This window comes from Carassius gibelio, chromosome B8 (assembly GCF_023724105.1).
Source record: "Carassius gibelio isolate Cgi1373 ecotype wild population from Czech Republic chromosome B8, carGib1.2-hapl.c, whole genome shotgun sequence".
NCBI lineage: Eukaryota > Metazoa > Chordata > Actinopteri > Cypriniformes > Cyprinidae > Carassius > Carassius gibelio.
In genome coordinates, this window is record NC_068403.1 from 25,889,585 (window position 1) to 25,916,627 (window position 27,043).

Below are 27,043 nucleotides of genomic sequence, written 5' to 3' on the forward strand. Positions count from 1 at the left end.
ACTAGATGTAACAGTGGTATTTTTTTTATTACATTTTTATATTGCCATTGGTTTAATGGGTTGAAAGGTTAAAATATTAATGTAAAAATGTACAATACCAATTTATAATCTTTTTTAATTTAATTACTTTCTGGACTCGGGCGGACTCGACTCGGACTCGGCCTTTAAGAACTCGGACTTGAGTCCAACTCGGCCCCTTTTGGACTCGGACTCGGACTTGGACTCGATGTTTGTGGACTTGGTCTTGACTCGTACTCGACAAAGGTGGACTCGGACCCAACTCTAGTACCAAGTACACCTTAAAATAAAGTGTAACCAGCATTATATATAATAAAGACTGTAGGACAATCTTATTATGTTCAAACCATCTGGTCACAATTTTCGTCACACCATTAAATATGACGTTAGAAAACTGAAACCATTATTTTTAAAGGGGAAAATGTCACAGTATAACAGGGTTGAACAAAAAGACTTTAGGGTAAAGACTCACAACACCCATGAAACGCATGCAAAAAGAAAACCAATGGGACTTTTATGACAATATTTTATTTCAAAACAAAAGAACAGTTAAAAAGTAAAAAAAACTAATAAAACAAGCAATGTAGTCATGATCTGAGTCATTTAGAGAATGATTCATTTACATGATTCCTTTGAAAGCATATAAGATTTAACATGGACATATATGATTTCTCTGATGTTAATTACCCATAAAACCTTCATCAAAACAGGGTTTGGGAGTCATAGAAACACAACATTGGCATCATTGTGGCACTGCAATAACTTAGACTCAACAGAAGATGACAAGGGCTCTTTAGAAGCAAAGGATTGTGGAAATTGACACTGTGATGTATTATGACAATATAATAAACAACATGTAATTACGAACAAAAACAAACTCATCTATCAAATGTGTTGGATTCAGGGTTGTAAATAGTTTCTTTGGCAAAACCCATTTCCAATTTTCAAAAGCTATTTGTAATCTTCGGCTGTGTTTATTCATGGTGGATAAAAGCAGAGGCTGGGTGATCTTCTTTTGCTTCTGAATTATTCAAAATCTCAATAAATGCTTCAACAATATATATATATATATATATATATATATATATATAGAACCACACAAACAAAAAAAGAAAACCTTAAAAAAATATACACAGGGATACATAGATTTATACATACAGCATGTGTAATGTATGATAATTTGTACTATTTTTTTTTATAATGCACCCATACACCTTTACAACTGTAACATGTGCAAAGTAAGGTGATGTTGTTAAGTTTACATAGATTTCAGATCTTTCACTGATGTTTCAAGTCCATGCCCATAAACACCTTAAGTCTCTTCAACATACATCATCCTAAAGAAACAGGTCAGCCAAAGATAAACCTTTTTTGAATGAAAAGTTCATCATTATTGAATGATAACAGAATTCCTATTTTTGGATGAACTATTCCTTTAGTTCATTTTGATCTGGTACTTTGTAAATAAATTCAAAGACCAAAAAGCAACATGCTCCCCATCCCGATCAAAGCTACTTAAATCACTATTGCACAAATAAATGTCAGTTACCTTAACAAGCCGTATGACTTCGTATGGCAAGACATTTTACCAAAAACATTTTAGTGAAATGGTTGAATTTTGTAAATACATTTAGTTTTTGAAAGAAAACCTTTCAAACACAACTGGGTCTCATTTACTTACTGCAGGAACAGACATTTTCATACAGAAATCGAGATACATCAGCATTTTTATTTTTATGTATTTATTTTTTTTTTTACAAAAAAATGTATAACTAGATTTACAATAAAATGTATATTTATATTCCATAGAGTGCATTTGTGCCTGCCCACTTCTTTCAGCAGCTCTGGGTCCCAAAGTATTTTCCCATTCATTTATTTATTTATTTTTTCAATAGGGATTTAAAAAAAAGTCTTTGTTAAAGCATTGTAAGCCATGAACCAAACCAGCCGGTTATAAGGAGAATCAAATCATTACAAGCTTTTACTAGAAGCAAAAATGTACAAGAAAATTGGACAAAAAGAGTGAGGGAAAGAACTTTTATCTCATAAAATAGAAAAATATTTATTTGAAGTTAAATATTTATACAAGGTTGTCTTTAAAGGTTTATCTCTGTGGAGAAAAAAAGCTATATTTCCGTTAGTGCTGTTGAATGATTTATCGTGATTTATCACATCCAAAAAAAAAAAATGTTTACATAATATATGTGTGTGTACTGTTTATGTGTATTATGTGTATATAAATACACACACATCCACGTATATATTTAAGAAAAATTTTATGTTTATATTTTAAATACATTTATAAATAATATAATTTATATGAATATAAATATACAGTGTACATGTAAAAATACATGTAAATATATTAAAAATATATACTGAATGTGTGTGAAGTTTTTGTTCATATAATATTTGATTGTGTACTAAATATATATAATAAATGTACATAGTACACACACATATTATGGGAACAAAAACTTTTATTTTGGATGCGATTAATCTTGATGAATTGTTCAACAGCACTAGTTTCCATTTAAAGTTGTGAATTGAACTTATGCGCAAATTTGGGATATCACATAAAACTTTCATGAATAAAGCAAGTTTCAATCCAGTTATTGTCATCGCATGTCATTTTTGATGTGCATTAAGGAATTCATTTTGTGTGTTTCAATTATAATTTATTTGCATGTTTTCTTATTGGAAAAAAAACATATCCAATTTAATTGAGCTCATAGGTTTTTATGTGCAATTTTAGAATTTTGGCGTATCTGGAAATTTCCATTCAACATTTTTTTTGATAATGCACAAAAAAGTAGGTGGAAGGAAACATAGGTAATGAATGCCATCTTTCTTCAAGAACCCTACTGTTGTGCTCTATTCTACATCAAATCCTTATATAGAGATGGGTGTGTTTATGCAAATTAGTAATCAAAGGGTATGCAGTCTTTCAGCATTAGAAAGTTAAAAACCAATTAATGTGTGTGGCAGAATTTTATTTTTCTGTGTGTATAAATGTTTATAAACCCATGCAATATTTAGTAAATGAGACCCAATTTTTAGTGTTTGCCACTCAATGAAGATTACCTGTATATGATGACGCTTATCAAAATTTTGCATATATTTTCTCAGTCGCTCTGAATGATAAAGATCCCAAAAAAAAATCATCGTTCCTCTTTTATGGATATCTCCTTCATGAGATGGTCCCATGTGCATGCATGTGAAACCTCCATGAATCCATTAATGGAACCAGCCACTTTCGTTCTCAGAGCTTGGTTAAACTCATAAATGGTGCCTTCTGAGAAGCTCTGTGGGTGAATTATCAGTTTCTTTGCGATTCCTGCAATTCCCTTTGTGATTCTCAGCATTGCTTCCTGCAGAGTTTCATGGTGGCTTGTGTTCCATTTCATTGTTCTATAAGAGGAGCAAATGCCGTTGATGCCACAGGTGAGTCATTGTATTGATTATTATTGCGTTATGCCACACAGCAATGGAATTTTGAGGAGGATATAAAACATATTTATTTCCTTTTTACTTCCAGTCCTCAGTAGTCCACTCAGATGTGCCGCATTACACACAAGGCCGAGGAGGTGGGCGATCTGGAGGAGGAGCTCTTCCTGGAGGCGGGGCTTGAGGGGGCGGGGGCAGTGAGTCAGGAGGGGATGGTGGAAGAAATGTGGGCGGAGAAAAGTAGAGAGTGTTAGGAGATGAAGACCACATAGGGGGTGGAGAATAGGATGGAGGAGGAGTAATGGGTGGAGAAGGGTTAATGACGTGAGGTGGAGGGGCAGAAGGTGCCGGGGGAAAGCCTGAGGACAGGGAGGTGGGTGGAGTGTGTGGAGGAGGGGGCAGCTGGCCCTGAGGAGGGGGCGGGGTAAGGGTGCATGGAGGGGTGTAGATGGGTGAAGAATGGTGGTTGTAGGATGGATAGCGTGGAGGAGGACTAGACTTAATGCGAGTAAAGTTCATACAGCGACCCTGAAAGAGAAAAGAATAACAAATAATTTCAGACATAATATCTTTTGAAAGAAAATATGGTGCAATGTTTTCAAGGTGTTGCTATGTGGCGACTGACATGGAGTTATGGGGTGCTCTGGGTGGTTGTCAGGGTGTTGCTATGGAGTGTCTAACAAGTTCTAAGTGGTTTTTAGCATGTTGTCATTCAATTGCTTAAGTCTTTGGCATTGTTGCCAGGGTGTTGCTATGTGGTGGCTGTTGTGAGGCTGCTGTTGGTGGTTGCCAGGGTGTTGCTATGTTGTGAGACTGCTGTTGGTGGTTGCCAGGTTGTTGCTATGTGGCTGTTGTTAGGCTGCTGTGGGTGGTTGCTATGTTGTGGATACCATGATTTCAATAGTTTTCAGCTTGTTTTTTTTAACCTTGTTGCCATGGAGTTGATATGGTGTTCTAGGTCATTGTATAGTTGTTGCTACAGTGGGTAGCATGTTAGGCATTTTATTATGCTATGCTATACTATGTTACTTGTTACAGTTTTTGGCATTGTTGCCAGGGTGTTGATGTGTTGTGGCTAAAATGTTTTAAGTAGTTTTTAGCTGTTGCCAGAATAACATATTTTGAGAATTTGAGTGTTTTTTTTTTGTTGTTGTTGTTTTTTATCATGTTGCCATGGAGTTGCTATGGTGTTCTGGGTCATTGTCAAGTTGTTGCAATCCAGTGAAAAAAAAAAAAAACTGTATTATGTTATGAGTGTGTTTTTAGCATGTTGCCATGTATTTGTTAGGGTGGTTGCTAGGACATGCTAACATATTTTAATGAGTTTTTAGCATGTTGCTGTGAAGTTGCTAAGGTGACTAAAATGTTCTTAGTGGCTTTTGGCAATGCAGTTGCTACAGTGTTCTGGGTAGTTGTCAGGCATTTTTGTATTCTTTGTGGTTACTATGTGGTTCATAACATGTTCTGAGTGATGTTTAGCATGTTACCATGTACCTTCTATGAAAGCACTACAGTGTTGTGGTAAACAGAAACTCTCAGAGCTCGGAAAATACCCATAACATTAACTGGCAAAACACCTTTCATTGAATCATTCATTTTGCATTAGAAAACTAACTCAAGGGTTGATAGGAAATAAGCCTCAGAAGTCAAACTGTAAAAAGCTTTTTTTGTGGACATGATGTAGGACAACGTGGCAGATGAGAAACGTTTGTTATGTTATTTGACTCCAGTTCAGATGCAGTGAACAAGCCAGGAGTATTACCGGTAGTCTTAAATCTCTGAATACATGTGGTTGGGCAATGGGCAGCAATCATGATGGACTTCACTGCCAATAAATAACATGACAAACACAGAGGTAGACTGCCATGCTGAGAGGCATGCTGATCTTTCTGTCTGTTGTAGCAAGCTATAAATGCCAAACACATTTTAATCATACACAGAGTAAAGGCTAGTTGTTGGTTATTTACTAGAAACATTTATGGAAAATTAGAGAACTCTGTCCCAATTTCCTGTTAACTAATGAAGAACTCCAGGTTGGCCCCAGGAAACACACACACACACACGCGCGCGCACACACACACATAGTGTGAGTTCTTGCAGTTAAGAGCTTATGGTATGTAGTGTCATTAAGAACAACAGAAGCCTGAAATGATTTGTTGTGTATTGCTCTAGAAGACAAATAAGGATACAGTGACCAACTACTCATAGAAAAACAAATGGAAGAAATTGCAATAGCAAATGTGGAGGTACAGAAGACCTGCTTTATAGTATAGTTTCAGTTAAAAGAGCCAACCACGCGTTTGGTTGCCTTGGAATAGTTAGTCTTTTTCATATGCAGTTTTTCCACTCCAATTTAAGTTAAATAACCTTTTTTAATGCATAACTGGGTTGCCAGATTTTATTTGTAATTTCACATATTAATACATACTCTAGACTCTAAAAGGTAGATTAGGTGAATTTTCGTTTTATGCCAACTTCAAAGGACTTCAAGACCAAACCATCTTTAAGTACACTTATTTTAACACAATGTAAAAGTGCATAATTATAATCACTTGGCAACCTGCCAACTAAAGCAAAAAATAAAAAAAATCTTTAAATATTTTAAATACAGGCTCTGTTGAGATATTTAATGTTTATAATGCTGAGATATGTTAAACATTGTTTTGTGTGTTAAATTATTGTATGCAGAGAGATGACCACGACCATCAGGTCCACCAATGCAAGATAATCAAACAATCTCCATCAACTGACACACATCCACCAGAGTGCTGACTGTTTTTGCAAAATTACTGGGTAACAAAGTTAAAGTTTTAGTTGTTAACATTATAGTTAACATGAACTACTTCTAAAGCATTTATTAATCTTATTTGATGCTAATTTCAACATTTCTTAGTACATAAAATCAAAAGTGATATCTGATGCATGAAAATAAACGTCACTATCAATTTAGTCAATGACTGAAATTCTGTATAATTTTGGTCTTTTGCTTCATGATTCATATTTTTTGTTTTGCTTCCTTAATATTTGTCAAACAAACATTTTTGTCAGTAATTTAGTTAATGTAACACTGGATATACATACAGTTTTCAAGGCAATCAGTCCACACATGGGAATGTTTTGGAAAGGTGAGGGAAGTAAATACTTCCTACATGAAAGATTACAATATCTTTCAAACAAATGTCTGCAAAACCCCTAAACAAGTTAACTTGGACTAACTCTACATCCTGTGCCTCATTATATAAGCAAAACATTTTAAAGCTGGCTTCTGATACTGGAATCTTCTGACTGGTTTGCCAGACAACAACATCCCTGCTCGGGCAGCATAACTGTGTGTGTTTGCTTCACGGCTCACAGCTGTTTGTCCTATTTAATGTACTGCATATTATCATGTTAACTACCACTGCACCGTAAAGCATAAACTTAGATAGTTTGCAAACGAAGTCTTACATTATTTTGAAACAGTTTGTCTATTTTGGGCTTTGATTTGTGCTACATGATACAGAGTTTTTGGACATGATTCCATGGGAACACCATGTGTCATGGACACGGACATTAATACTGTGGTTTTCTTGGAAAGGCCCATGCACAAGAGGTAAAACCAAGGTCCAAATAAATGGACATGGACAATAGATATATACCTTTGTCTTTCTTCACTTGCAAGAGTTAAACCCTCAAGCTTCTATTTTGGCAGAAAACTATAGTTTCTGAAAACTATAGTTTCTTACAATTTACATATAAGTCTCATAAATGTTGTGAATTGTTTTTTTTTTTTTTTGGGAAATTAATCAAATATAAATATAATTTGTAACTGGTGCCTGTTATGCTCCCGAATGCATGACATTTTATTTTATACATATTCACAGTTTTATTATGAAACTGTGGAGGGACACATTACATCATTGTAGACCATCAGACTCTAGGTAATTAATGGGAAATGCTGCAAAATATTGTGTTATTGCCAGCCCATACTATAACTGCATCAAATCTAGTTCCCCCACTTCTATCACTTAACTGAATTTGGGTTTCTTGCATGGGGTTTGAAAGTCAAAGTGACATGACATACAGCCAAGTATGGTGACCCATACTCAGAATTTGTGATCTGCATTCAACCCATCCAAAGTGCACACACACAGCAGTGAACACACAACACACCCACACACACACACACTGTGAACACACACCCAGAGCAGTGGGCAGCCAATTATGCTGCGGCGCCCGGGGAGCAGTTGGGGGTTCAGTGCCTTGCTCAAGGGCACCTCAGTTGTGGTATTGCCAGCCCGAGATTCAAACCCACAACCTTAGGGTTAGGAGTCAAATTCTCTAACCACGAGTCCACAACTTCCCCCAGTTATAGTTATATTCAGAAAAGTCAAAAATTGACAAAATTCGAACTAACTGTAACAAATTAGCTCAAAGTGAGATGTACATAATCATAATTGGTTATTATTAACTACATTCATCTTCAGGAATTACTTGTAGCATTGTAGCATTAATAATATGATTTGTTCATCCACAGGGCAGACAGTGTTCATCGTTTATTGACTCTAAGTAAAATTATTTCTCTGCCCACGAAAAATTATTTGACTACTAATACATTGCTCCCATTAAAGTGACCTCGTCTTGTGAGCAGCAAACACAGACAACCAAGTGTGAATACATATGGATGTTTATTAAACTACACTACAGGGGAACATGAAACATCTGACTAAACACAAACATACACATTAAACATAGATGCCAACGCAAGGAAGGCATGGATAGAGAGAGAAAGCGAGCGAGAGAGAGAGAGAGAGAGAGAGAGAGAGAGAGCTCACGCGCAAGACAAAGAGTCATGGCAGTTTTTACTCATAAACAAAAACACAACCTGTTATGAGTCCGAGCTAAGAAAGTAGAGGTGTTCCTGGTGATGCTCAGACAGGACCCTAAAGGTGTCAATGTCACAGTTTGTTGCTGACGCATTGGCTCTAAGCTGTGATTTACATGAGGTCAGTCAGTAGATTAAAAATCTTTCTGAAAATTAGAATGAATTTGTTAGCATGATCTGGTCCATACGCTACATAACCTTGGCTGAATATTTTACACTATTGTCTGTATATTGTAAATGTAAATATAGCTCATTTTGTTACATCAACACTGTTACTAAACTAAATTGTATTTGAACGGGCTATAATGGAATAATGATACTGCTGTCATCTGTAGAGCTGCTTAAAGCTGAACTGAACTTATTTCATAACTGAATAATGAGAGGGTTGTCTTCTTTTAGCTGCTTTACAGCAGAAATTGGATGTGTCTCATATTTGATAACATTTGCATTATTATTATTATTTATTTATTTATTTTTTTTTATTTTTTTTGCTGCTTTGAAACAAACTCATTTGTATATAAATAAAGGTGACTTGATTGACCAACGGTATTGTTCATAAGGGCTGTGAACACTAAGTCATCCAGGTTCATGTCTTTTCCTATTTATTTTGGAGCATCTGGATGTGTTTTTGAGTTTCGGCATGTGTCCAAGTGGCTTCATGCATTGCAGTGAAATGGTAATGGTGTTACCTCATAGTGTGATGTCATCAGACACTCTAATCACTGAGGGTGTCACCTCCCCAGTGCTGTTAATCATTGTTCTATGTTTGGCTTTTCTCTTGTAAAGCAATTGTATCATTTTCCTGATTTACAAGTCTAGACTATATTGTTTCTGCCCATTGGTCTGCATTCTCAGTTGGATCTTTTAGGCCTAGGTCTCTTTTATGGTTCTTGTAAAAATATCAAATTGTTTGTTGGGTAGACAGTTCTGTTGAGTATCAATGTACGTCAATCTATGATGCGAGTTCAGTTTCTTGTCATCGCCCAGCAAATATCTGACCAACTCTTTCTAACCAGCAGATACATGGAGCTGTTGCAGGATACTACAAAACAGCAAGGTGGTTATTCTGTGCAATCTGTGAAAGGTCTCTTTAACCTGTTAACTGTCACCCCGTCCCCTCTGTGGGACGCCTACATTTACTTCACTATATTACAATTAAATCTAATCTAATCTTGCCAAACTATATATCGTTTTACCAATGTTTTTTGTCAAAAATTATGTAGGAAAAGTAATAGATGAATTTATGACAAGAGTGCACACTCAAAAATCTACATTATAACAGGAGTTTTGACCTTTGTTAAAAAAACAAGACGACTTTGTTGCCTTTTTCTCTAACACATTTTAGAAATCATGAGAAATTATATATCAACTTTAAACTTAAAATCTCAAAATTCATCCTTTAAAACCCATTTTAAAATCAGACATTGCATTACCATGTAAATTGTACATCAATATCATGTTACAAAATGTTTTCATTCATGAATAATAAAAAATTTGGATCAAAAGTTAAAAAGTTTGGATCGTGCACTACAAAGTCTATGTTCAAAAATATGAGTGACAGTTAAGGGGTTAAGAGGATTAGGTCCAAAGTTGAAGCCAAATGTGACTCACAGTTTGACCCTCCAAACATACAGTGGGATGAGACATTTAGTGCTACTAAGCGAGCTCCTCAGAGAAAATGTGGGTGTGGGTGTTGAGTTTTGCAGTGTGCCTCAGTTATAAATGACACCACCCTCTGCACATGGTGTTACGTCCAAACAGATCTGTTGACATTGGACCTCATCTCTTTACTTTGGTAAAATAAAGCAGCATTATTTGAAGTGGAGAAAATTACCGCCTGATTTAGCAGGTCTTAGGCTTGCAGGAGCCATCAAGTTATTGGCAGTGCACTGTAAGAACAAGATTAATCACATTGCACATTCTAGACTTGATGCATCTGGAGTTTCTAACTTTCTGAAGAAAATGTGAGTGATGTTACATGTACAAAAGTTGATACTGGATTGTTGCTATGTGGTATTCTGGTATTCTTGCTGTTTTAAGCACTAAGGCTACTAAGATTTTTTAACGGAGTGCATATTCACACTAAATGCATTAGGGGTGTCCCCGACTAAGCATTTTCATAGTCGAATCAGAATTTTCGAATCTTGCTGATATTCGACTGATCATATGTTTGGGGGCGGGGCAAAATACATTAGGTCTAATCAGACACTCGACAGCCTTAATTACTGATGTTAATATAAACAGGGAAAATGTGTAACAGATGCCTCACAGATACAAATGGGGTAAATGTTTTTATGTTTTGATTAAAAGATAGTTAACACTAAACGTCACCGACACCTTAACAATTCACAATTTTTACAATAGTGCTCTCATTATAAAGTTAGCCTATATGACAGTAGGTAGTTATTAATGTTCTGCATTTCTGTTTTGAGCTGCACATGCTGAAGATGACCAGTAGAGTGAGCATTTGATAGCAAGTTTTTAATGGGATTATACTCAATAATTTATTGATAGAATATGCTTTGTTATTTATACAACATAACGTTAATGTTAGGACTTAAAGGCTATCTGCAAAATGAGCCTGAATGCAAATGAACGTGTCTGAGTGGCTCTGAATGAACTCCTTTTGTGGACGCATTCTTCACAAAACAATGTGCTGAAACCAAAAAAATTCACAGCGTCTTAGTGTAATGGTGTTTTCATTATAATGATATGGGTGTGACAGTCCAGTCATAGTTATGAATATTCTGCATCGTTGTTTGACCTGCACTTATTTTAGTTTTTATTTTTAAGTTGTGACAGTAATGTTATTGCTTAGTCATTATGGTGTATGACGTGTACATTGATGTAGGGAAAAAGTAATTTAAAGCAGTTTAACCTAAGGCTGCAACATAACAAAACGTGAAATAAATGAAGGGGGATAAATACTTTCTCAAGGCTCTGTGTATATATAAATATGCATTTGTTATACTTCAACAAATATAGAGTCTTACCTTGTCTCCAGGTTGTGGTCGCATGATGGACACTCTGTCATACCCTTTCTTCAGTAGTACCCACAATGCATCCAGTTTTCCCTGTGCATCAGCACACACAAGAAAATAATATTGAAAAAGCAAGCATGTGTATATAGACCAGTGGTCAAAATCTGTTCCTGGAGGTTCCTGTAGAGTTTAGCTCCAACTCTAATCAAACACACCTGAACCAGCTAATCAAGTGCTTCTGACGCACTAGAATCTTCCAGGAAAATGTGTTGAAGCTGGTTGGAGAAATGGGTTTCATTAACAAAGAGATTTCCTGAACCCAACATCCCACATGTGACCTCTCTGGCTCACTATCAAATGAGACAGATACATCTCAAAGCCAGAGTTTTGAATGAATCAATCCTTCACTATCTGCCCCATGGTTATTGAAGGGTAAGTTCATCCCAAAATGAAAATTAGGCCATAAATTACTCCCTCAAGTCATCCTAGGTGTATATAAAACGCCTTTGTTCACCCCCGATGCCGTGTGAGACACTTTTTTTTGTATGAGTATGGGCGCTTTTGTTTAACTTCTTTTGGACTGCTGCATGCAATACCTGCTGATGGCATTAAACAGCTTAACATATCCAAGAAATTGTTTAATATAACTCAAACTGGAATTGTCTGAAAGAAGAACGACATATACACCTACGATGACTTGAGTAATTTATGGGCTTATTTTCTTTTTTGGGTTTAACTAACCCTTTAAAATACAACATTCCGATGTCCCTCAGCCTCGACCCAACTTCCTAATAAATACAACCAACACTCTTTGCACAAGAAATGAACAGAGAAAATTAATGAGGCAAGAAAAGAACAGAAGGACATCTTGGGAGATTTGAATGTAAAGTTGGGATACAAAAAGTGGAAAATAACACAGACACACATTAAATACAGAGATTAACAAACAAAGGAGGAAATAAATACTCAAAGACTCATCCACGCCCTCCTAAAACACCTCATTTAACCAAAACAGCGTCTCCACAACATTGCACAGGTGGCAACAACGAGAATCAAAGTTACAAAAACAGCATTCTTCCATCTTAGACACATTACCAAGCTATGAAACACGTTACCTGTTTCTGATGCAGAAAAGCTCATGCATTCATGACCTCTAGACTGGACTATTCTAATGCACTTCTAGGTGGTTGTCCTGCATCTTCAATAAACAAGCAATGCAGCAGCTAGAGTCCTTACCAGGTCAAGAAAATATGATCATATTACCCCAATTCTGTATTATCTGCACTGGCTACATATTAAGTTCCATATCAGTTACAAATTATCATTACTTACCTATAAGGCCCTAAATGGTTTAGCTCCAGCGTACCTAACTAGCCTTCTACCACGCTACAATCCATCACGCTCCCTAAGGTCACAAAATGCTGGACTTTTGGTAGTTCCTAGGATAGCAAAGTCCACTAAAGGAGGTAAAGTTTTTTGCACTTAGCTCCCAAACTTTGGAATAGCCTTCCTGATAATGTTCGGGGTTCAGAGACGCTCTCTGTTTAAATCTAGATTAAAAACAAATCTCTCGCCAAGCATTCAAATAATGCATCTCATAATGTTTGGACTGCGTTTATATCCAATCAAATGTATATTTTTATTCTTTAGCTTGGGTTAAACAAATTATTTTTACTTGGAATGTAAATTACAACCAATTGTTTTTTTTTTGTTGTTTTTTTTTTTTTACAACAAAATACAACATACACAATGCTCTTGAGTGTTTTTGTGTTTGGGGACAAAATACCACTTTTGTCTCAATAAACTCCTAATTTGCTGCTTATTGATAGTAAAGTAGTTTAGGTATGGGGTCGGATTAGGGGATCTAAAGTATGGTTGTGCAGAATAAGACATTAATATGTGTTTTATAAGTACTAATCAACAGTCAATAGGCATACTAATAAACAAATAGTTATTAGTGAGATATGTTCCCTAAACTAAAGTGTTATTGAGTTTTAGTAAGCTTGTACCCGAATACGCATTCTTCTCACCTTAATGGGTGAGTACCATTTACGAGGGCCTGGAGGTTTCCGCATGCCATTATTTAGGATGCGAGCAGGAGGAGCTTCAAACTCTTGCTCAGGCATCTTTACCCTCGCGTTCTTCGCCTTCTCCAGTTTAGCACCCTCCTCGGTAGAACCTCTCTCACCCCAGCGAACCTGTAATGAAGGAGAAAGCTATAGTCATTTTATCCGGCATTGACAATGATCCAAAAAACTTTAAATGGAAGCAAAAAAATCTGTCCTTCTGTATAAAAAAAGTGCACATGAATTTTACTCCAAAACCTGGAGGAAATTTTAAGATTTTTAGTGTTAACTCAGTAGTATAAAACTGTGAATCCCAACAAAGAACGCATATTTTATGTTGTTTTCTCAAATAAAGATATTTCTTGAAAGGTATTTTTTGAGACAATCAAACTGCATACTCTGCACTGCTGGTAACTGAGGCAGAATTTTTGACAGAAGGAAGGATTCCAACCAGCAGATGAGCTGTACAATGCACACACACACAAACACGTTTGTTTTTGTGAAAAGTGGGGACATTCCATAGGCGTAATAGTTTTTATAATGTAGAAACTGTATTTTCTATCGCCCTTCACCAACCCTAACCCTAAACCTAACCCTCACAGGAAACTTTGTGCATTTTTACTTTCTCAAAAAAACTCATTCTGTATGATTTATAAGCGTTTTGAAAAATGGGGACATGGGTTATGTCCTCATAAGTCACCCTCTCCTTGTAATACCTGTGTCTTGTTTTCCTAAATCTTGCTGTGATTGTAAACTTTACTTTACTGGCAGCTGTTTGATGAAAGAAAATTTCTTTAACATGCCAAAGGTTGCTTAGCTTGTCTCCCAGCCTAATCAAGCTGATCTTCAGATGATTTAGCTGGTCAGCAAGTTCTGGTGTCCTAAACCATTTTAAAACCAGCAAACTAGATAACAGACCATGTCATGTTGGCTTAAAATATTTTCCCCCTTGTTTTTGTCATTTCATTTTTTGATGAGGCCTCGTGTTTGCAAAGCAGATGCATTTATTTCAAGCATAGTTTTGCGAATTAATGGATTTGACAAACATTTTCCTTTTTCCTTCTGTATTTCCTGTTTTTCTTCACAGTGGTGGCATTCGCTTTCGGCAACATCGCTGATTTCAATTATGTGCTGAAGTCTCTTGGCATGTAATATAAACAACAGTGGTTTCATTCCAACTTGGGGCAAACTGTCAACTGGAGATTTACTGACAGAATCCATCTCCCAAGAAAGACTCTTAACCCTAGGTTCCTATAGAATCACGGCCTGCTTCCTCTGAATGATAGACATCTGTTAAGAGACTGAGCGTTTGCTAATTTAGTGGCTAGTGCCCTCCAGTGAGTGATAAAACTGTTGTTTACCTCCATTCTTTTTATGCCTCCAACTCCTCTTCCTCCATAGTAGGACGCATCGACTGTGGGCCACTTTTTCTTTGGAGTTCCATCCTCTTCATCATCCTTATAGTGCAAACAAAGACAATGCAAATGTGACCAAAATGAAGCCCAAAGGTTCTTTACCGGTTGACCACAAATATGTTCTGGTCACAAACAACAGGGAAGAAGCTAATCTTGGTGCAATGTACTCGTCAAAGTGATCACAGTCTTTGAAAACCATGAACAAAACTGCACAACGGCCTTAAAAAATAAGGTTTCATATTATCACTGATAGTTCCATGAAAAAAATGTCACTCTTAAAAACAAAGGTTCCAAAAGGGGGTCTTCACAGTGATGCCATAAAAGAACAATGTTTGTTTCCCCAAAGAGTCTTTCAGTGGACAGTTCCGTATAAAACTGATATCGAAATAACCTTTTTTACTACAAAGAACCTTTTACCTAATGGAAAGATTCTGTGGATGCTAAATGTTAAAGAATCCATCAAAGCCAGCAAAGAACCCTTTTTTTGTGTGTGTGGAAACTTTCCACTGCAATAAATAAATAAATAAATACATAACTAAATAAAGTCTTTATAAGTGGAAAAGGGTTCTTTAGATTATCGAACTGTAAGAACTTGTAAAAAAGATGGTTATTTTAAGAACTGTTCACTGAAAATTTATTTTGAGGAACCAAGAACAGCTTCTGTGAAAACCCACTTTTGGGTAAACAAAAAAGGTAAAACATAAATGTAACCTAGACCACATTAAATATAGGTTACACATTACAGAATATGTTTGTCCAATGCAAAATCTGGGTAGCTATCTTAGTAAACGAAACAATAACACTATTGTAAAGATTCTTTGTTTGTTCCAAGTACACATTTTTCGGGTCTTATTCCAATGGCCGAACATTTTCCTAAATGAGATGTGACTCACTCCTTTAAAACATGACTTTTTCATTTATTGCCTCTCAGACAGGCACAAGCTACACTTACGCCCTCCCTATCTATTCCTCATCCAATAAAATAAATCCATATTGGCTCACTCAAGTTATGACTTTATTTTTCCAGCTCTGAGGAAATTTAACCCTGTTAAACAATCAGTCCTCAAGATTTGAACAGACATCTTTTAATCAATGTCTCCATACTTAATCAAAAAGGTTAAAAGCCATCCCCATGCTTCATATTTCAATTTGATCACCCACTTGATTCCCCATCACATTTTTTGTATCCTGAAACTTTAGCGTAACTTAAAAAAACCTTCAAGGAAATTTCCCAAACCCATAGCCATTCCATTTCTGTCATTCTTACAGTCTTAAAAAAGTTACATCACTGATGAAAGATTTATGAAAATATGCCATCTTATTACAGGTCTGACTGAACTCATTCATTTTAGCGCAGCAGAGTCAGAGCGGTTAAACAACAGCCTGCAAAGATCCGGAGAGTTTTATGGAGTCCAAAGTCTTTCCCAAAGTTCCTGTTAAGTAGCTGAAAAATTCTGACCTTCACTTCCAGATCTGAATAACATCATTACAAAAATAACTTCCAAATCTGACCCTCTCAATGGTCTTAATATTTTTAACATTTTTAACCTGTGAACTTGGAAAATTAGATCTCAGCGATGGTTTTAGTAAACAAGGATTAAGTCTAAACCAAGATAAACAAGTTAAGGAAGAAAATCACCATAAACGCTCCTTGGTAACATTTTGTTTCCATAGCATAATACCAACACATTTTCAGATATACCGTGTGCAGTCAGACATTATCACTAAATAAACCCCTTTAGCATGTTACAAGACCCCTGTCTTATGTCATGGCCGTGTCTGGGTTTGTTTAAGTGATAATGACCAACTGACAAAACACTATCCTACATATTACATGGCTACTTACCAGGGTATTTATTATCTTACTAATAGATTACCTTAAATCTTTAGCCAATGAAAACAATCGATTGTAATGTAGAAAACTGCTTATAAAAACCAGTTGAACACTGGCACAATTTCTCAGTAATAATTTATGTATTATTAGTAATCTGCAATACAAATGACTTTATTTACTTTTCAGACCAGAGTAGGTGAACGGGGCGTGATTAAGGAAAGCTTTGAACTGAAATAGGAATTCTTATGCTGTTCCAGACCAGCTTTCAGTCTGTGTGTTGCTTTGTGACAAGCAAATCTTGAAGCTTTATCTTCCTTTGGCACTATTTTTGTTGGTGAGTGAGAAATGAATAAATTTACTGACCGGTTTTGGTCTGAAACATATTGTGCCTATGGCCAGATCATAGTATGACAACACAAATGCAAGAGCAATACTGCTTAATTAGACTGTGATATGTACAGATCAATAAAATAAAAAAAATAATTAAAAAAACGTTCTTACCGAACTATCATCCACTACTGGTGGTGGAGGTTCATGGATAATCTGCAGAGAGGGGGAGAGAGAGAGAGAGAGAGAGAGAGAGAGAGAGAGAGAGAGAGAGAGAGAACGGATAAAATGATAAACAAAATCACATGAGCCCACTCATACTGGCATGTAAGGCCACATGCTCTCCAACGTAAAAAAAAAGAAAAAAGTTTTTTCTCTTCCACTGACATGGCAAAAGACCCAAGTAATGTTTTCAGTGTGTGACCCCTCCTCTTCCCGTTTTCATGTGTTTACAAGCAAGTTTAAATGACCTAAAAATCTGGAGGCCAGATCTAAATGCTAAAAGTGCTAAAAGAGTTAAGCTTTTCCAGGAATTTGTCTTTCAGAGAAGTAAAAGAGAGTATTTAGCAATTTAGCAATTAGCAAAACAGCACAGAGCATCAGGGACACAAAATCAATCATATAATGATGATTATACAACATTCACTTGACCATTGGTATTTGGGGGGGTGCTTTTTAGCTCAGAATAATGTTTCAGTCACTGATCATAACAATTCAGAATGATAAATATAATAATAATAATAATAATAATAATAATAATAATAATAATAATTTGTATTATTATTAAATGTAAACAATATATAAAAAATTATAATTCAACAATGTACAATGTGATTTATTTTCTAATCCCTTATAAAAATTAACCATGGTTTTATTGTAGTAAAAGTGTAGCAACCATATTTTATTCTATAACCACTTTGTTTACTACAAATACCATTGAAACCCGAGAGATTGCCTGTTGTGCATTTTATAATTTTTCTTGCTATTTGGGATATGTAGGACCTAATAAGTATAATACCTAAAATTTGTTTTTGTACAGGAAGTAGTTTTCCCAGAAAAAAGATGTCCTCATGTGAGGACAGTGGGTCTATCATGATGTGAAATGCTGCAAAGCAGTTTCATTCACTTTGCAAGCACAGATGCACATTGCATGTCATGCATCGCACACAGGATTTCCCAGTGCAGCCTTGTGCTCTGCATTCATGCATTTCATTTATAAAGTTATGTTATGTCCTCGGCAGAGGACATCGGGACTCAATTTCTAAAAAAAAAAAATGAAAAGACATGAATGAAAATGCATAGGCAAAAACAATAGATTTTTTTAAATCACCAATAAATTTTTAATGTTCAAGATTTTTTTTTTTTTTTTTTACCAAACTTTGTATAAAGATGATTCTCAAATATGGTATAACAGAATAATTCAGTATAACATTTTTCTTTCTGCAAAATGTGTGTAAAATTACCATTAATGGGTTTTCTAATTATATACAATGTATCTATAAACTAAATCTAATTTGCATATAAATGTGTTTTTGGGGCAACATGTAATGAAAAAAGAAGTGTAATAATGTGAGTAATAATTGTCAAGATTTTCATAATAATATATAATATTTCATAGAATATTGAAATATAATTTCTTTCTCTATTCATTTGTTATGTCTCCAAAAATGCGTCATAAGCATGCGTTTAGTCCCGGTGTCCTCATCTGAGGACATGTATGAAATCAATGTCCTGTTTAGTAACAGAAAGTCATATTTTGATTTGAAACCCCATAACATATTTCTGAGATGTTGATTTCTGACACAGAATTTAAAAATTAGACAGATTTAAATGATAACTACAATATATTATAGAAATATTATCATATTTCTATAAGAGTGTCACTAAATTAATTTCAGACATTTTGATGACCAAGGAGAGGGAGTGGTCATGTGAAACATCCAATCATTTGGTATATCTGAAAAGCCCTGAATGTGCTCTGTACAGGACATCCAGATCTAAAACTGTGGCATGAACAGACTCAGAGAAATTCACAAAAATATAATGTCCTCATATGAGGCCACAGGGTCTCAAGAGGTTAACTATTTTCAGTGAAACAAAACCATGGTTAATAGTTGATTTTATTTGTAGTAAAACCATGGTTAAGTTTTGTAAGGGATACAACATTTAATATCACAAATTTTACCATAATTCTTCACAAATTCCATCCTTTGACCTCAGGGAACAACTGTTTGTAAATTCTTATCAAATACCTGGTTAAAATATAATATAATTTTTTTTTTTTTTTTTTTTTGCTAAACTCTGTGTAGAATGACAGTTGGCCTGTTTACAGCAAACAGCTAATTGTTATTATTATTTATTTTAACTTATGGCTTCGGTTATATGATGTGACATAATATATATTTTAAAGGACATTTAGAAAAATAATTTAATGAAGGCAGGCAAATTGTGTGTCACTGTTGAAACTCATAAAGTATTTAAAAAGGAGATCCACTATTAATCCACATGCAAAACAATTGTGAAAGAGCATATATTGTTATTGTTCTGAAATTCATCTAGGATTCTGGGAATCATGTGTAAAACATTTCAAGGACAAAGACATTTAAAATGCCAGAGTGTAGTAGTAATTCCAACTCTTTTGCTTTCTGTTTGGACTGAAGGGAAAATGATTTGATTTATTGAATGTTTTAATAAACAGTTCTGTGGTCTCTTGCTGTGTTCTAGTCATGACAGAATGATTGTAATTACGAGTGAAAGCATCTGAACAACACCATAAAGTCACAATTACCAGTGAGATTTTTTTTTTTTAAACCCTCGCTTTCCAAGATGTCAATTAAAGAATTAATGGTTGAAGCAAATTGCCACTGAACATGCAATTGTGAATCATGATGGTGCCATAGCCTTAGGTACAGTACCATGATGTACAAGTTGGTGTTCTGTTGATAAAGCTGATTTATATAATGCTCATTTAGTTGGTTTAAGACCCTTGTGCAACAAATCTGCCCATCACTGTCAGCGGCTGAGAAGGATAAAATACAGATAGACTATTAATAATATAATATATATATATAATATAGATAAGAAAAAAGGATAAATAGGCCAATGTTTCGAATTTATTCCATGAAAAATCACTTTAACACACATCATGTTGTAATTAAGATTTCCAAATTTATGGGCAGAAACTGCCAGAAAGAAGTTCTTGAAGATAAAATGAGCATATAGGCCTAGCTAGTGGTTCATATACTGGGTATCTTACAGTAAAAACAGCTTTGTTTGTTATAGGGGGAGCGTTCCAGTTTTGCCATGTCACAATGCTGCAAATATGGCTCTGTACCTCCAGTAAAACGTTAGCATTACACTACTTGACAAGCTTAATGAAACTGAGAATGGGCAATATTCCTCCATGTTATTTCAAAGGTCAAATCACAATTACATTTTCCATGGTTACAAAGAATAACATTCCCAAACAGAGTGTGCCCCCTTTATTTCATGGAGAGATTCTAAGTGGCAGACAGACATTATTACCTTATATAAACAGACACATCTTTTAAAAATATTCATTTTGTAAGGAATTTTGCCTAGCAGGTTTGAACTTGACCAACACACATGGTATTTAAAGACTAAATGGCCCTGTGTTAATAAATAAAGCCAAGCTTTTACACATTGCAATAAGCTAATGCTAATTCAGTCCATGGTGGCCAACAGCTGGTCTCTATGGAAAATGATCGTGGCTGAGTGGGATTTCAGCCTGTTTAGCTGGTCCAGCCATGAACTTCAGCTCAACACTCCTCTAACACGGCAATGACTCATTTCTTCTCTTTTCCTGTTGTGCATTTCCAGACAAATTCCAGACATGTCCAGTTCTTCTGATAGTTCTTAGTTGGACCTCACTGAAAGTTTGAATTATTATATGACCATCAGAAATCAAGAGAAAGGCCAGGCTTGGGTCTCAAGAGGTGTAATTAGACACTTTGTCCCGTGGCCAATGTTTAATCTCTGCAGGATCTAGCATGGGTCTTAAACTCAGACCTACTCCAACTACCTGCCTTTCATCTACCACCTGACAAAATTAGTTTTCAGGTACTTCTGGAGGCCTTGATTAGCTGGCTGGAGCTGAATTAGGGTTGAATCTAAAAAGGACAGTGGCCCTCCAGGAGCAGGATTTGACACCTCTGATCTATAGAATAAATCTTTCATGGCTAGAAAAGACCAGAGGTGTCCGATGCCTTCATGCAGAATTTTAATTCCAACCTGCTCCAACACACCGACCTGAAATATTCTAGTGATCTCATGATTTTCTAGTCCAGATGTGTTTAATTGTGGTTGGAGCTAAACTCATCCTGCCAGAAGTAGGATTTGACACCTTGGGCCAAGATCAAAGCAGGCTCTACTGTTTATTATCTTAAAGTATCTATCAAAACCATCTTATCTACCAGTGTGAAGTAAGTTTTGGTTGTTTTGGCTGGTCACTACCAAGGTTACATTGGTTACTCTAGTATACCTGGATGACCACCCAGTTTGTGCTAGTATAAAAGAGACCAACAAGTAAGAGCTATTTAGCACTTTGTTAGTGTGCCCACCTCCACATAAGTCCCTTCACAGTCAGCGAAGACATCGACATGACAAGTCCTGAAGACCCCAGCAAATAGAAAAGATCTTGAAAACAGATTCAAGTCCACTGATAAGCCAGTCTCCTACTATGACAGATGGATACTAAAATGTATTCCTTCCCACCCAATACCGTTGTGATGCGGTATCACATAGTTTGTTCATTTGGCCCGAAGAGAACTGGTCCCCCACCTGAGCTTGGTTTCTCTCACAATTTTTCCATTTTATTTCTGTCAACTGATGAAGTTTGGGTTCCTTGCCACTGTTGCTTTTGGATTTCTTAGTTGGGACATGAAGTTACGAAATATTCAGTAATATCATTGATTTGGCATTGATATTACCAGATGAGAACACAAGTTGAACGGAACTGAGCTGAATACTGTTGTCATTTGTTTTAGAACTGAATTAAATTTGTTCAGAATCTGAAACATTGACACTAGCCTGGTTTCCATTGCAGATTTGCACAAAACATTTGCGATATTTTATGAATGAAAAAAAAAAAATCTATTGTGAAATGATGGCATTTCCATTAATCCAATGTTATGCAAATTAAAAAAAAAAAAAAAAAAAAGGTTTAACATTCGTGATAAGTTATGGTGATGAATGTTCATAGGTTTATGTATATATCGGAGCCATGGTCAAAAAACAAACAAACTTGGAAGACAGATCAGGCAACAACCAAAGGTCATCTAGATTAAAGGTGGAAAGGTACAACTACCCTTTAAAGCAAATATCTTCACCCATGTGTCCCTATGGGCCTCACATCTAAAATGTCTCTTTGGTTAATGGAGTTTAGCTCAAGTTGTCCTGGTGTATTTATATAATTACTAGAAAAATAGAAATCCAAATGGTTTGCTTACACTGGGTTAAAACTGCACTCCCCTTGTATAAAAGATGAATGTATTCAATTAGGATTCATACCTGATAAATATGAATCCTAATTGAATACATTCATCTTTATACAAGGGGAGTGCAGTTTTAACCCAGTGTAAGCAAACCATTTACCAATGTATGTAGTGGTTAGATTTTCCAAAAACTCAGAGTGGTATAGTTGAAAATTTTAGATGTGCACTTCATCGTCCTAAAATATATTAATTTAGAAATACAGTTTAAGAGACAGCCAATAATATATAAAAATCTTATATTGGCAAAAACTTCAAATGAGTTTTGAAAGATTAGTACTCTTCCCCACATTAAATGAAATCAAATTTAAATTAAATTAAAATTAAATCTTCTTAATTTGTTATTGGTCCATTCTCAGTCACAAAATACCCCATGAAATAAGAACCATGGCTGTGGCCCATTCTGTGTACTTATGAACAAAATAATAAGATATTTTGTATATTGACATCTAACCATTTAATAAGACCACACAGTGGGCCTCATTTATCAATCTAAAGTAGAAAAGTGCACAGATCCTTGCGCACAAATCAGTTTAGATCTTAGTTCTGCATTTGACAAAATTGAACACTTGACTTGAACACTTGGTTGGCATTAATGGAAGTGCATTAGCATGGTTTAAATCGTACTTATATGACCGCCATCAATTCGTAGCAGTGAATGAAGAGTTATCATATCGATCACAAGTACAGTATGGAGTACCTCAAGGCTCAGTACTAGGGCCGCTACTCTTCACTCTCTATATGTTACCCTTGGGGCATATCATCAGGAAACATGGTGTTAGCTTTCGTTGTTATGCTGATGATACTCAGCTCTATATTTCTTCGCGGCCCGGTGAAACACACCAATTTGAAAAAACTAATGGAATACATAGTTGATATAAAAAAACTGGATGACGAGTAATTTCTTACTGCTAAATTCTGAAAAAAAACAGAGGTGTTAATTATAGGACCTAAAAAATTATGCATGTAATAACCTAGAACGTTGTCTAAGACTTGATGGCTGCTCTGTCAATTCTTCATCATCAGTTAGGGACCTAGGTGTGCTATTTGATCGCAATCTTTCCTTAGAAAGCCATGTTTCTAGCATTTGTAAAACTGCATTTTTCCATCTCAAAAATATATCTAAATTACGTCCTTTGCTCTCAATGTCAAATGCAGAAATGTTAATCCATGCATTTATGGCCTCAAGGTTAGATTATTGTAATGCTTTATTGGGTGGTTGTTCTGCACACTTGGTAAACAAACTACAGCTAGTCCAAAATGCAGCAGCAAGAGTTCTTACTAGAACCAGGAAGTATGACCATATTAGCCCGGTGCTGTCAACACTGCACTGGCTCCCTATTAAACATCGTATAGATTTTAAAATATTGCTTATTACTTATAAAGCCCTGAATGGTTTAGCACCTCAGTATTTGAGTGAGCTCCTTTTACATTATAATCCTCTACGTCCGCTACGTTCTCAAAACTAACAATTTGATAATACCTAGAATATCAAAATCAACTGCGGGCGGCAGATCCTTTTTTTATTTGGCGCATAAACTCTGGAATAACCTACCTAACATTGTTCGGGAAGCAGACACACTCTTGCAGTTTAAATTTAGATTAAAGGTGCCATATGCAAAAATTTAGGTAAAAATATCCATAACATGACCTACACACATCAAAAGAATGAGAAATAAGGGCGATGATGTCATAAAAAAAATGTAAAGTTATAGTGCTGCAGAGATATCAACCTTAATTAGCATTAGCATTACTAGCCCCGGCCCGACAGGTGTCGTAATACCAGTTTCGGCCATGGGAGGCGGTATGCGGGCAATATGCGGGCAATATAACCACCAGCCAACCTGCAATACACAAATAACTCGCACGTCTTGTGGGCGTGCCTGAACCTGATGTCAATCATGTGGAATGTACAGCACAGTACTTCATTTCAGTTCAGGGAAGAGAGAGAAATTATGGCTCAAGCCCTTGGCAAGAGACCGCCACCCGCTACAGGGAAACAACCGCGCTCGGAATCACAAATCAAATCCGATAAGAAAAGGAGCCGAACCAGAGTAAACATCGGCACTGCTTTTAATCACTGGAGACAACTGATGGACTTGAACTTGCAACATTTCTTTTCGATTGGTAAGTTAGATGCTGTTAGTATTTCGCTAGAAGTTTGTTTTATATGTTTGTGTATTTGTTTTCGGGAAGTTATAACATAGAAATGTATCGAAGGCTGTTCGATAAACGTGCTAATATTAGCGATGGCTAACCGTAGCTGCGTTTGATAATTAGCTAGCTTTAACTTAACGTTGCCTATTTTATTATATCATAACTGACCTGCTCTGTCTAGTCTGTTGGTCTCCCTGTCCTGTTTGCTTCGTGGTTTTTCTGTGTTCATGTGTTCATTTCAAAATTCATGTGTGGCGTGAAAGCGTGTGAAAAGAGTCAATTGCGTGTGTCTCACAGAATAAAGGACAGGTTGATTATTGCTGTTTAGCGTTTGTATTAATATATGATGTGTCCCTGTTTGCGTACAAGGACATAAAAAATTAATTAAAAATGATATGTGGACCAAGGTGTCTGAGATTGTTCATTTTAAGTAAAGGATCATAATATTTCGTCCACAACAATATTTAATGAGGTTAACTTATAACTCCTTGTGGTTAGTCTGCACGAGATCAACAAGCTTGTTTGCTTTGCGGCCGCTTTAAATACAAAATAAGCATTCGATCTACGTTAGAGCATCTGAGCGCTCACAAATCTTTCTGCAGCGTCGTGAGCAGAGCGGCAAGAACAATTTTTGACGCTCTAGACGCCGGCGGTGTGAACGCACAGTTAGGCTTCGGCTATGGCTGTAGTGTTGTTGTGAAGGTAGGGGCGGCGCATAGAGACTATGCCATTTCTCGTTTGTTACTCTAGAGTAGACCAATTCACTTTATTGAGGCATATTGCCCCCATCTGGTATGGAATGTGGAGTATGACTTGATTTTTTTTGCCAAACATTACAGATGGCACCTTTAAAGACCCATCTCTTTAACCTGGGTTACACATAACAGACTAACATGCTTTTAATATCCAAATCCAAAGGATTTTTAGGCTGCATTAATTAGGTAAATTGGAACCAGGAACACTTCCCATAACAACCGATGTACTTGCTACATCATTAGAAGAATGGCATCTACACTAATATTTGTCTGTTTCTCTCTTATTCCGAGGTCACCGTAGCCACCAGATCCAATCTGTATCCAGATCAGAGGGTCACTGCAGTCACCCGGATCCAGTACGTATCCAGACCAGATGGTGGATCGGCACCCAAAAAGGACCTCTACATCCCTGAAAGACAGCGGAGACCAGGACAACTAGAGCCCCAGATACAGATCCCCTGTAAAGACCTTGTCTCAGACGACCACCAGGACAAGACCACAGGAAACAGATTATTCTTCTGCACAATCTGACTTTGCTGCAGCCTGGAATTGAACTACTGGTTTCGTCTGGTCAGAGGAGAACTGGCCCCCAACTGAGCCTGGTTTCTCCCAAGGTTTTTTTCTCCATTCTGTCACCGATGGAGTTTCGGTTCCTTGCCGCTGTCGCCTCTGGCTTGCTTAGTTGGGGTCACTTCATCTACAGAGAGTAGAAGGAAAGAGTAGAGGTGTGACCTCGGCATCCTGGCTAAATTCGCCCATTGGCCTCTGACCATCATGGCTTTCTAACAATCCCCATGTCTACTGATTGGCTTCATCGCTCTGTCTCCTCTCCACCGGTAAGCTGGTGTGTAGGGCGTTCTGGCGCAATATGGCTGCCGTCGCATCATCCAGGTGGATGCTGCACACTGGTGGTGGATGAGGAGATACCCCCTGTCTATGTAAAGCGCTTTGAGTGTCTAGAAAAGCGCTATATAAATGTAAAGAATTAATTATTACAGCGATATCGTTGACTTGATTGCAAAGAAATGCACAGATTCTATTTAAACTGAACAGAGATGACATCACTGAATTTAATGATGAACTGCCTTTAACTATCATTTTGCATTATTGACACGCTGTTTTCCTAATGAATGTTGTTCAGTTGTTTTGATGCAATGTATTTTGTTTAAAGCGCTATATAAATAAAGGTGACTTGACTTGACTTGACTTGACAAATTAGCCTATAGTGACATTCATTATGAACAGCATACAAATGTCAAGCTAAACTGAAACGGCACTGGGTACACGAGCCTGTCTCATACCACAAGAATTTAAATGTTTAAAAAATATTTGTAACATTTGTTTACATAACTATTATTCATTATGTAGTCTAAACATGGCTTTATGCTTCACTCACGTTCTAATATCCATGTAAAATCCTTCACAAGCGCAAAAATGTTTGTTTGGGCGCTGGATGCTGATTTTACAGTGGACCTTTTAAAATAAACAGTGAAACTTTTATGTTTGGTTGGCTGCATTTTAGGTTGATGATAAATGGCTGAAATGTGCAGCTGAGAGTACTACTCAGGCGTCATTCACACAGAACATGATTTTGCATTCCAATGCACTGCTTTCCCATTGTTCTTTTATATTAACATGCACTCTGTGTATCTGTTTGACCAGAGAAACT

At 36.2% G+C, this 27,043-nt stretch overlaps 1 protein-coding gene across 1 annotated transcript in view; it reads right to left on the minus strand.

The window, feature by feature from the left end:
• Nucleotides 1–2,370: 2,370 nt before the first annotated feature.
• LOC127963628 (anthrax toxin receptor 1-like) overlaps nucleotides 2,371–27,043 on the minus strand; it is a 56,484-nt gene continuing 31,811 nt past the window's right edge. The window contains exons 14-18 of the mRNA XM_052563640.1: nucleotides 17,127–17,168; nucleotides 14,738–14,833; nucleotides 13,341–13,508; nucleotides 11,323–11,403; nucleotides 2,371–3,993 (exon numbers count right to left, since the gene is read on the minus strand). Of these exons, the coding sequence (XP_052419600.1) occupies nucleotides 3,586–3,993; nucleotides 11,323–11,403; nucleotides 13,341–13,508; nucleotides 14,738–14,833; nucleotides 17,127–17,168 (795 nt within the window). The 3' untranslated portion in view covers nucleotides 2,371–3,585. The remainder of the gene's footprint in view (nucleotides 3,994–11,322; nucleotides 11,404–13,340; nucleotides 13,509–14,737; nucleotides 14,834–17,126; nucleotides 17,169–27,043) is intronic.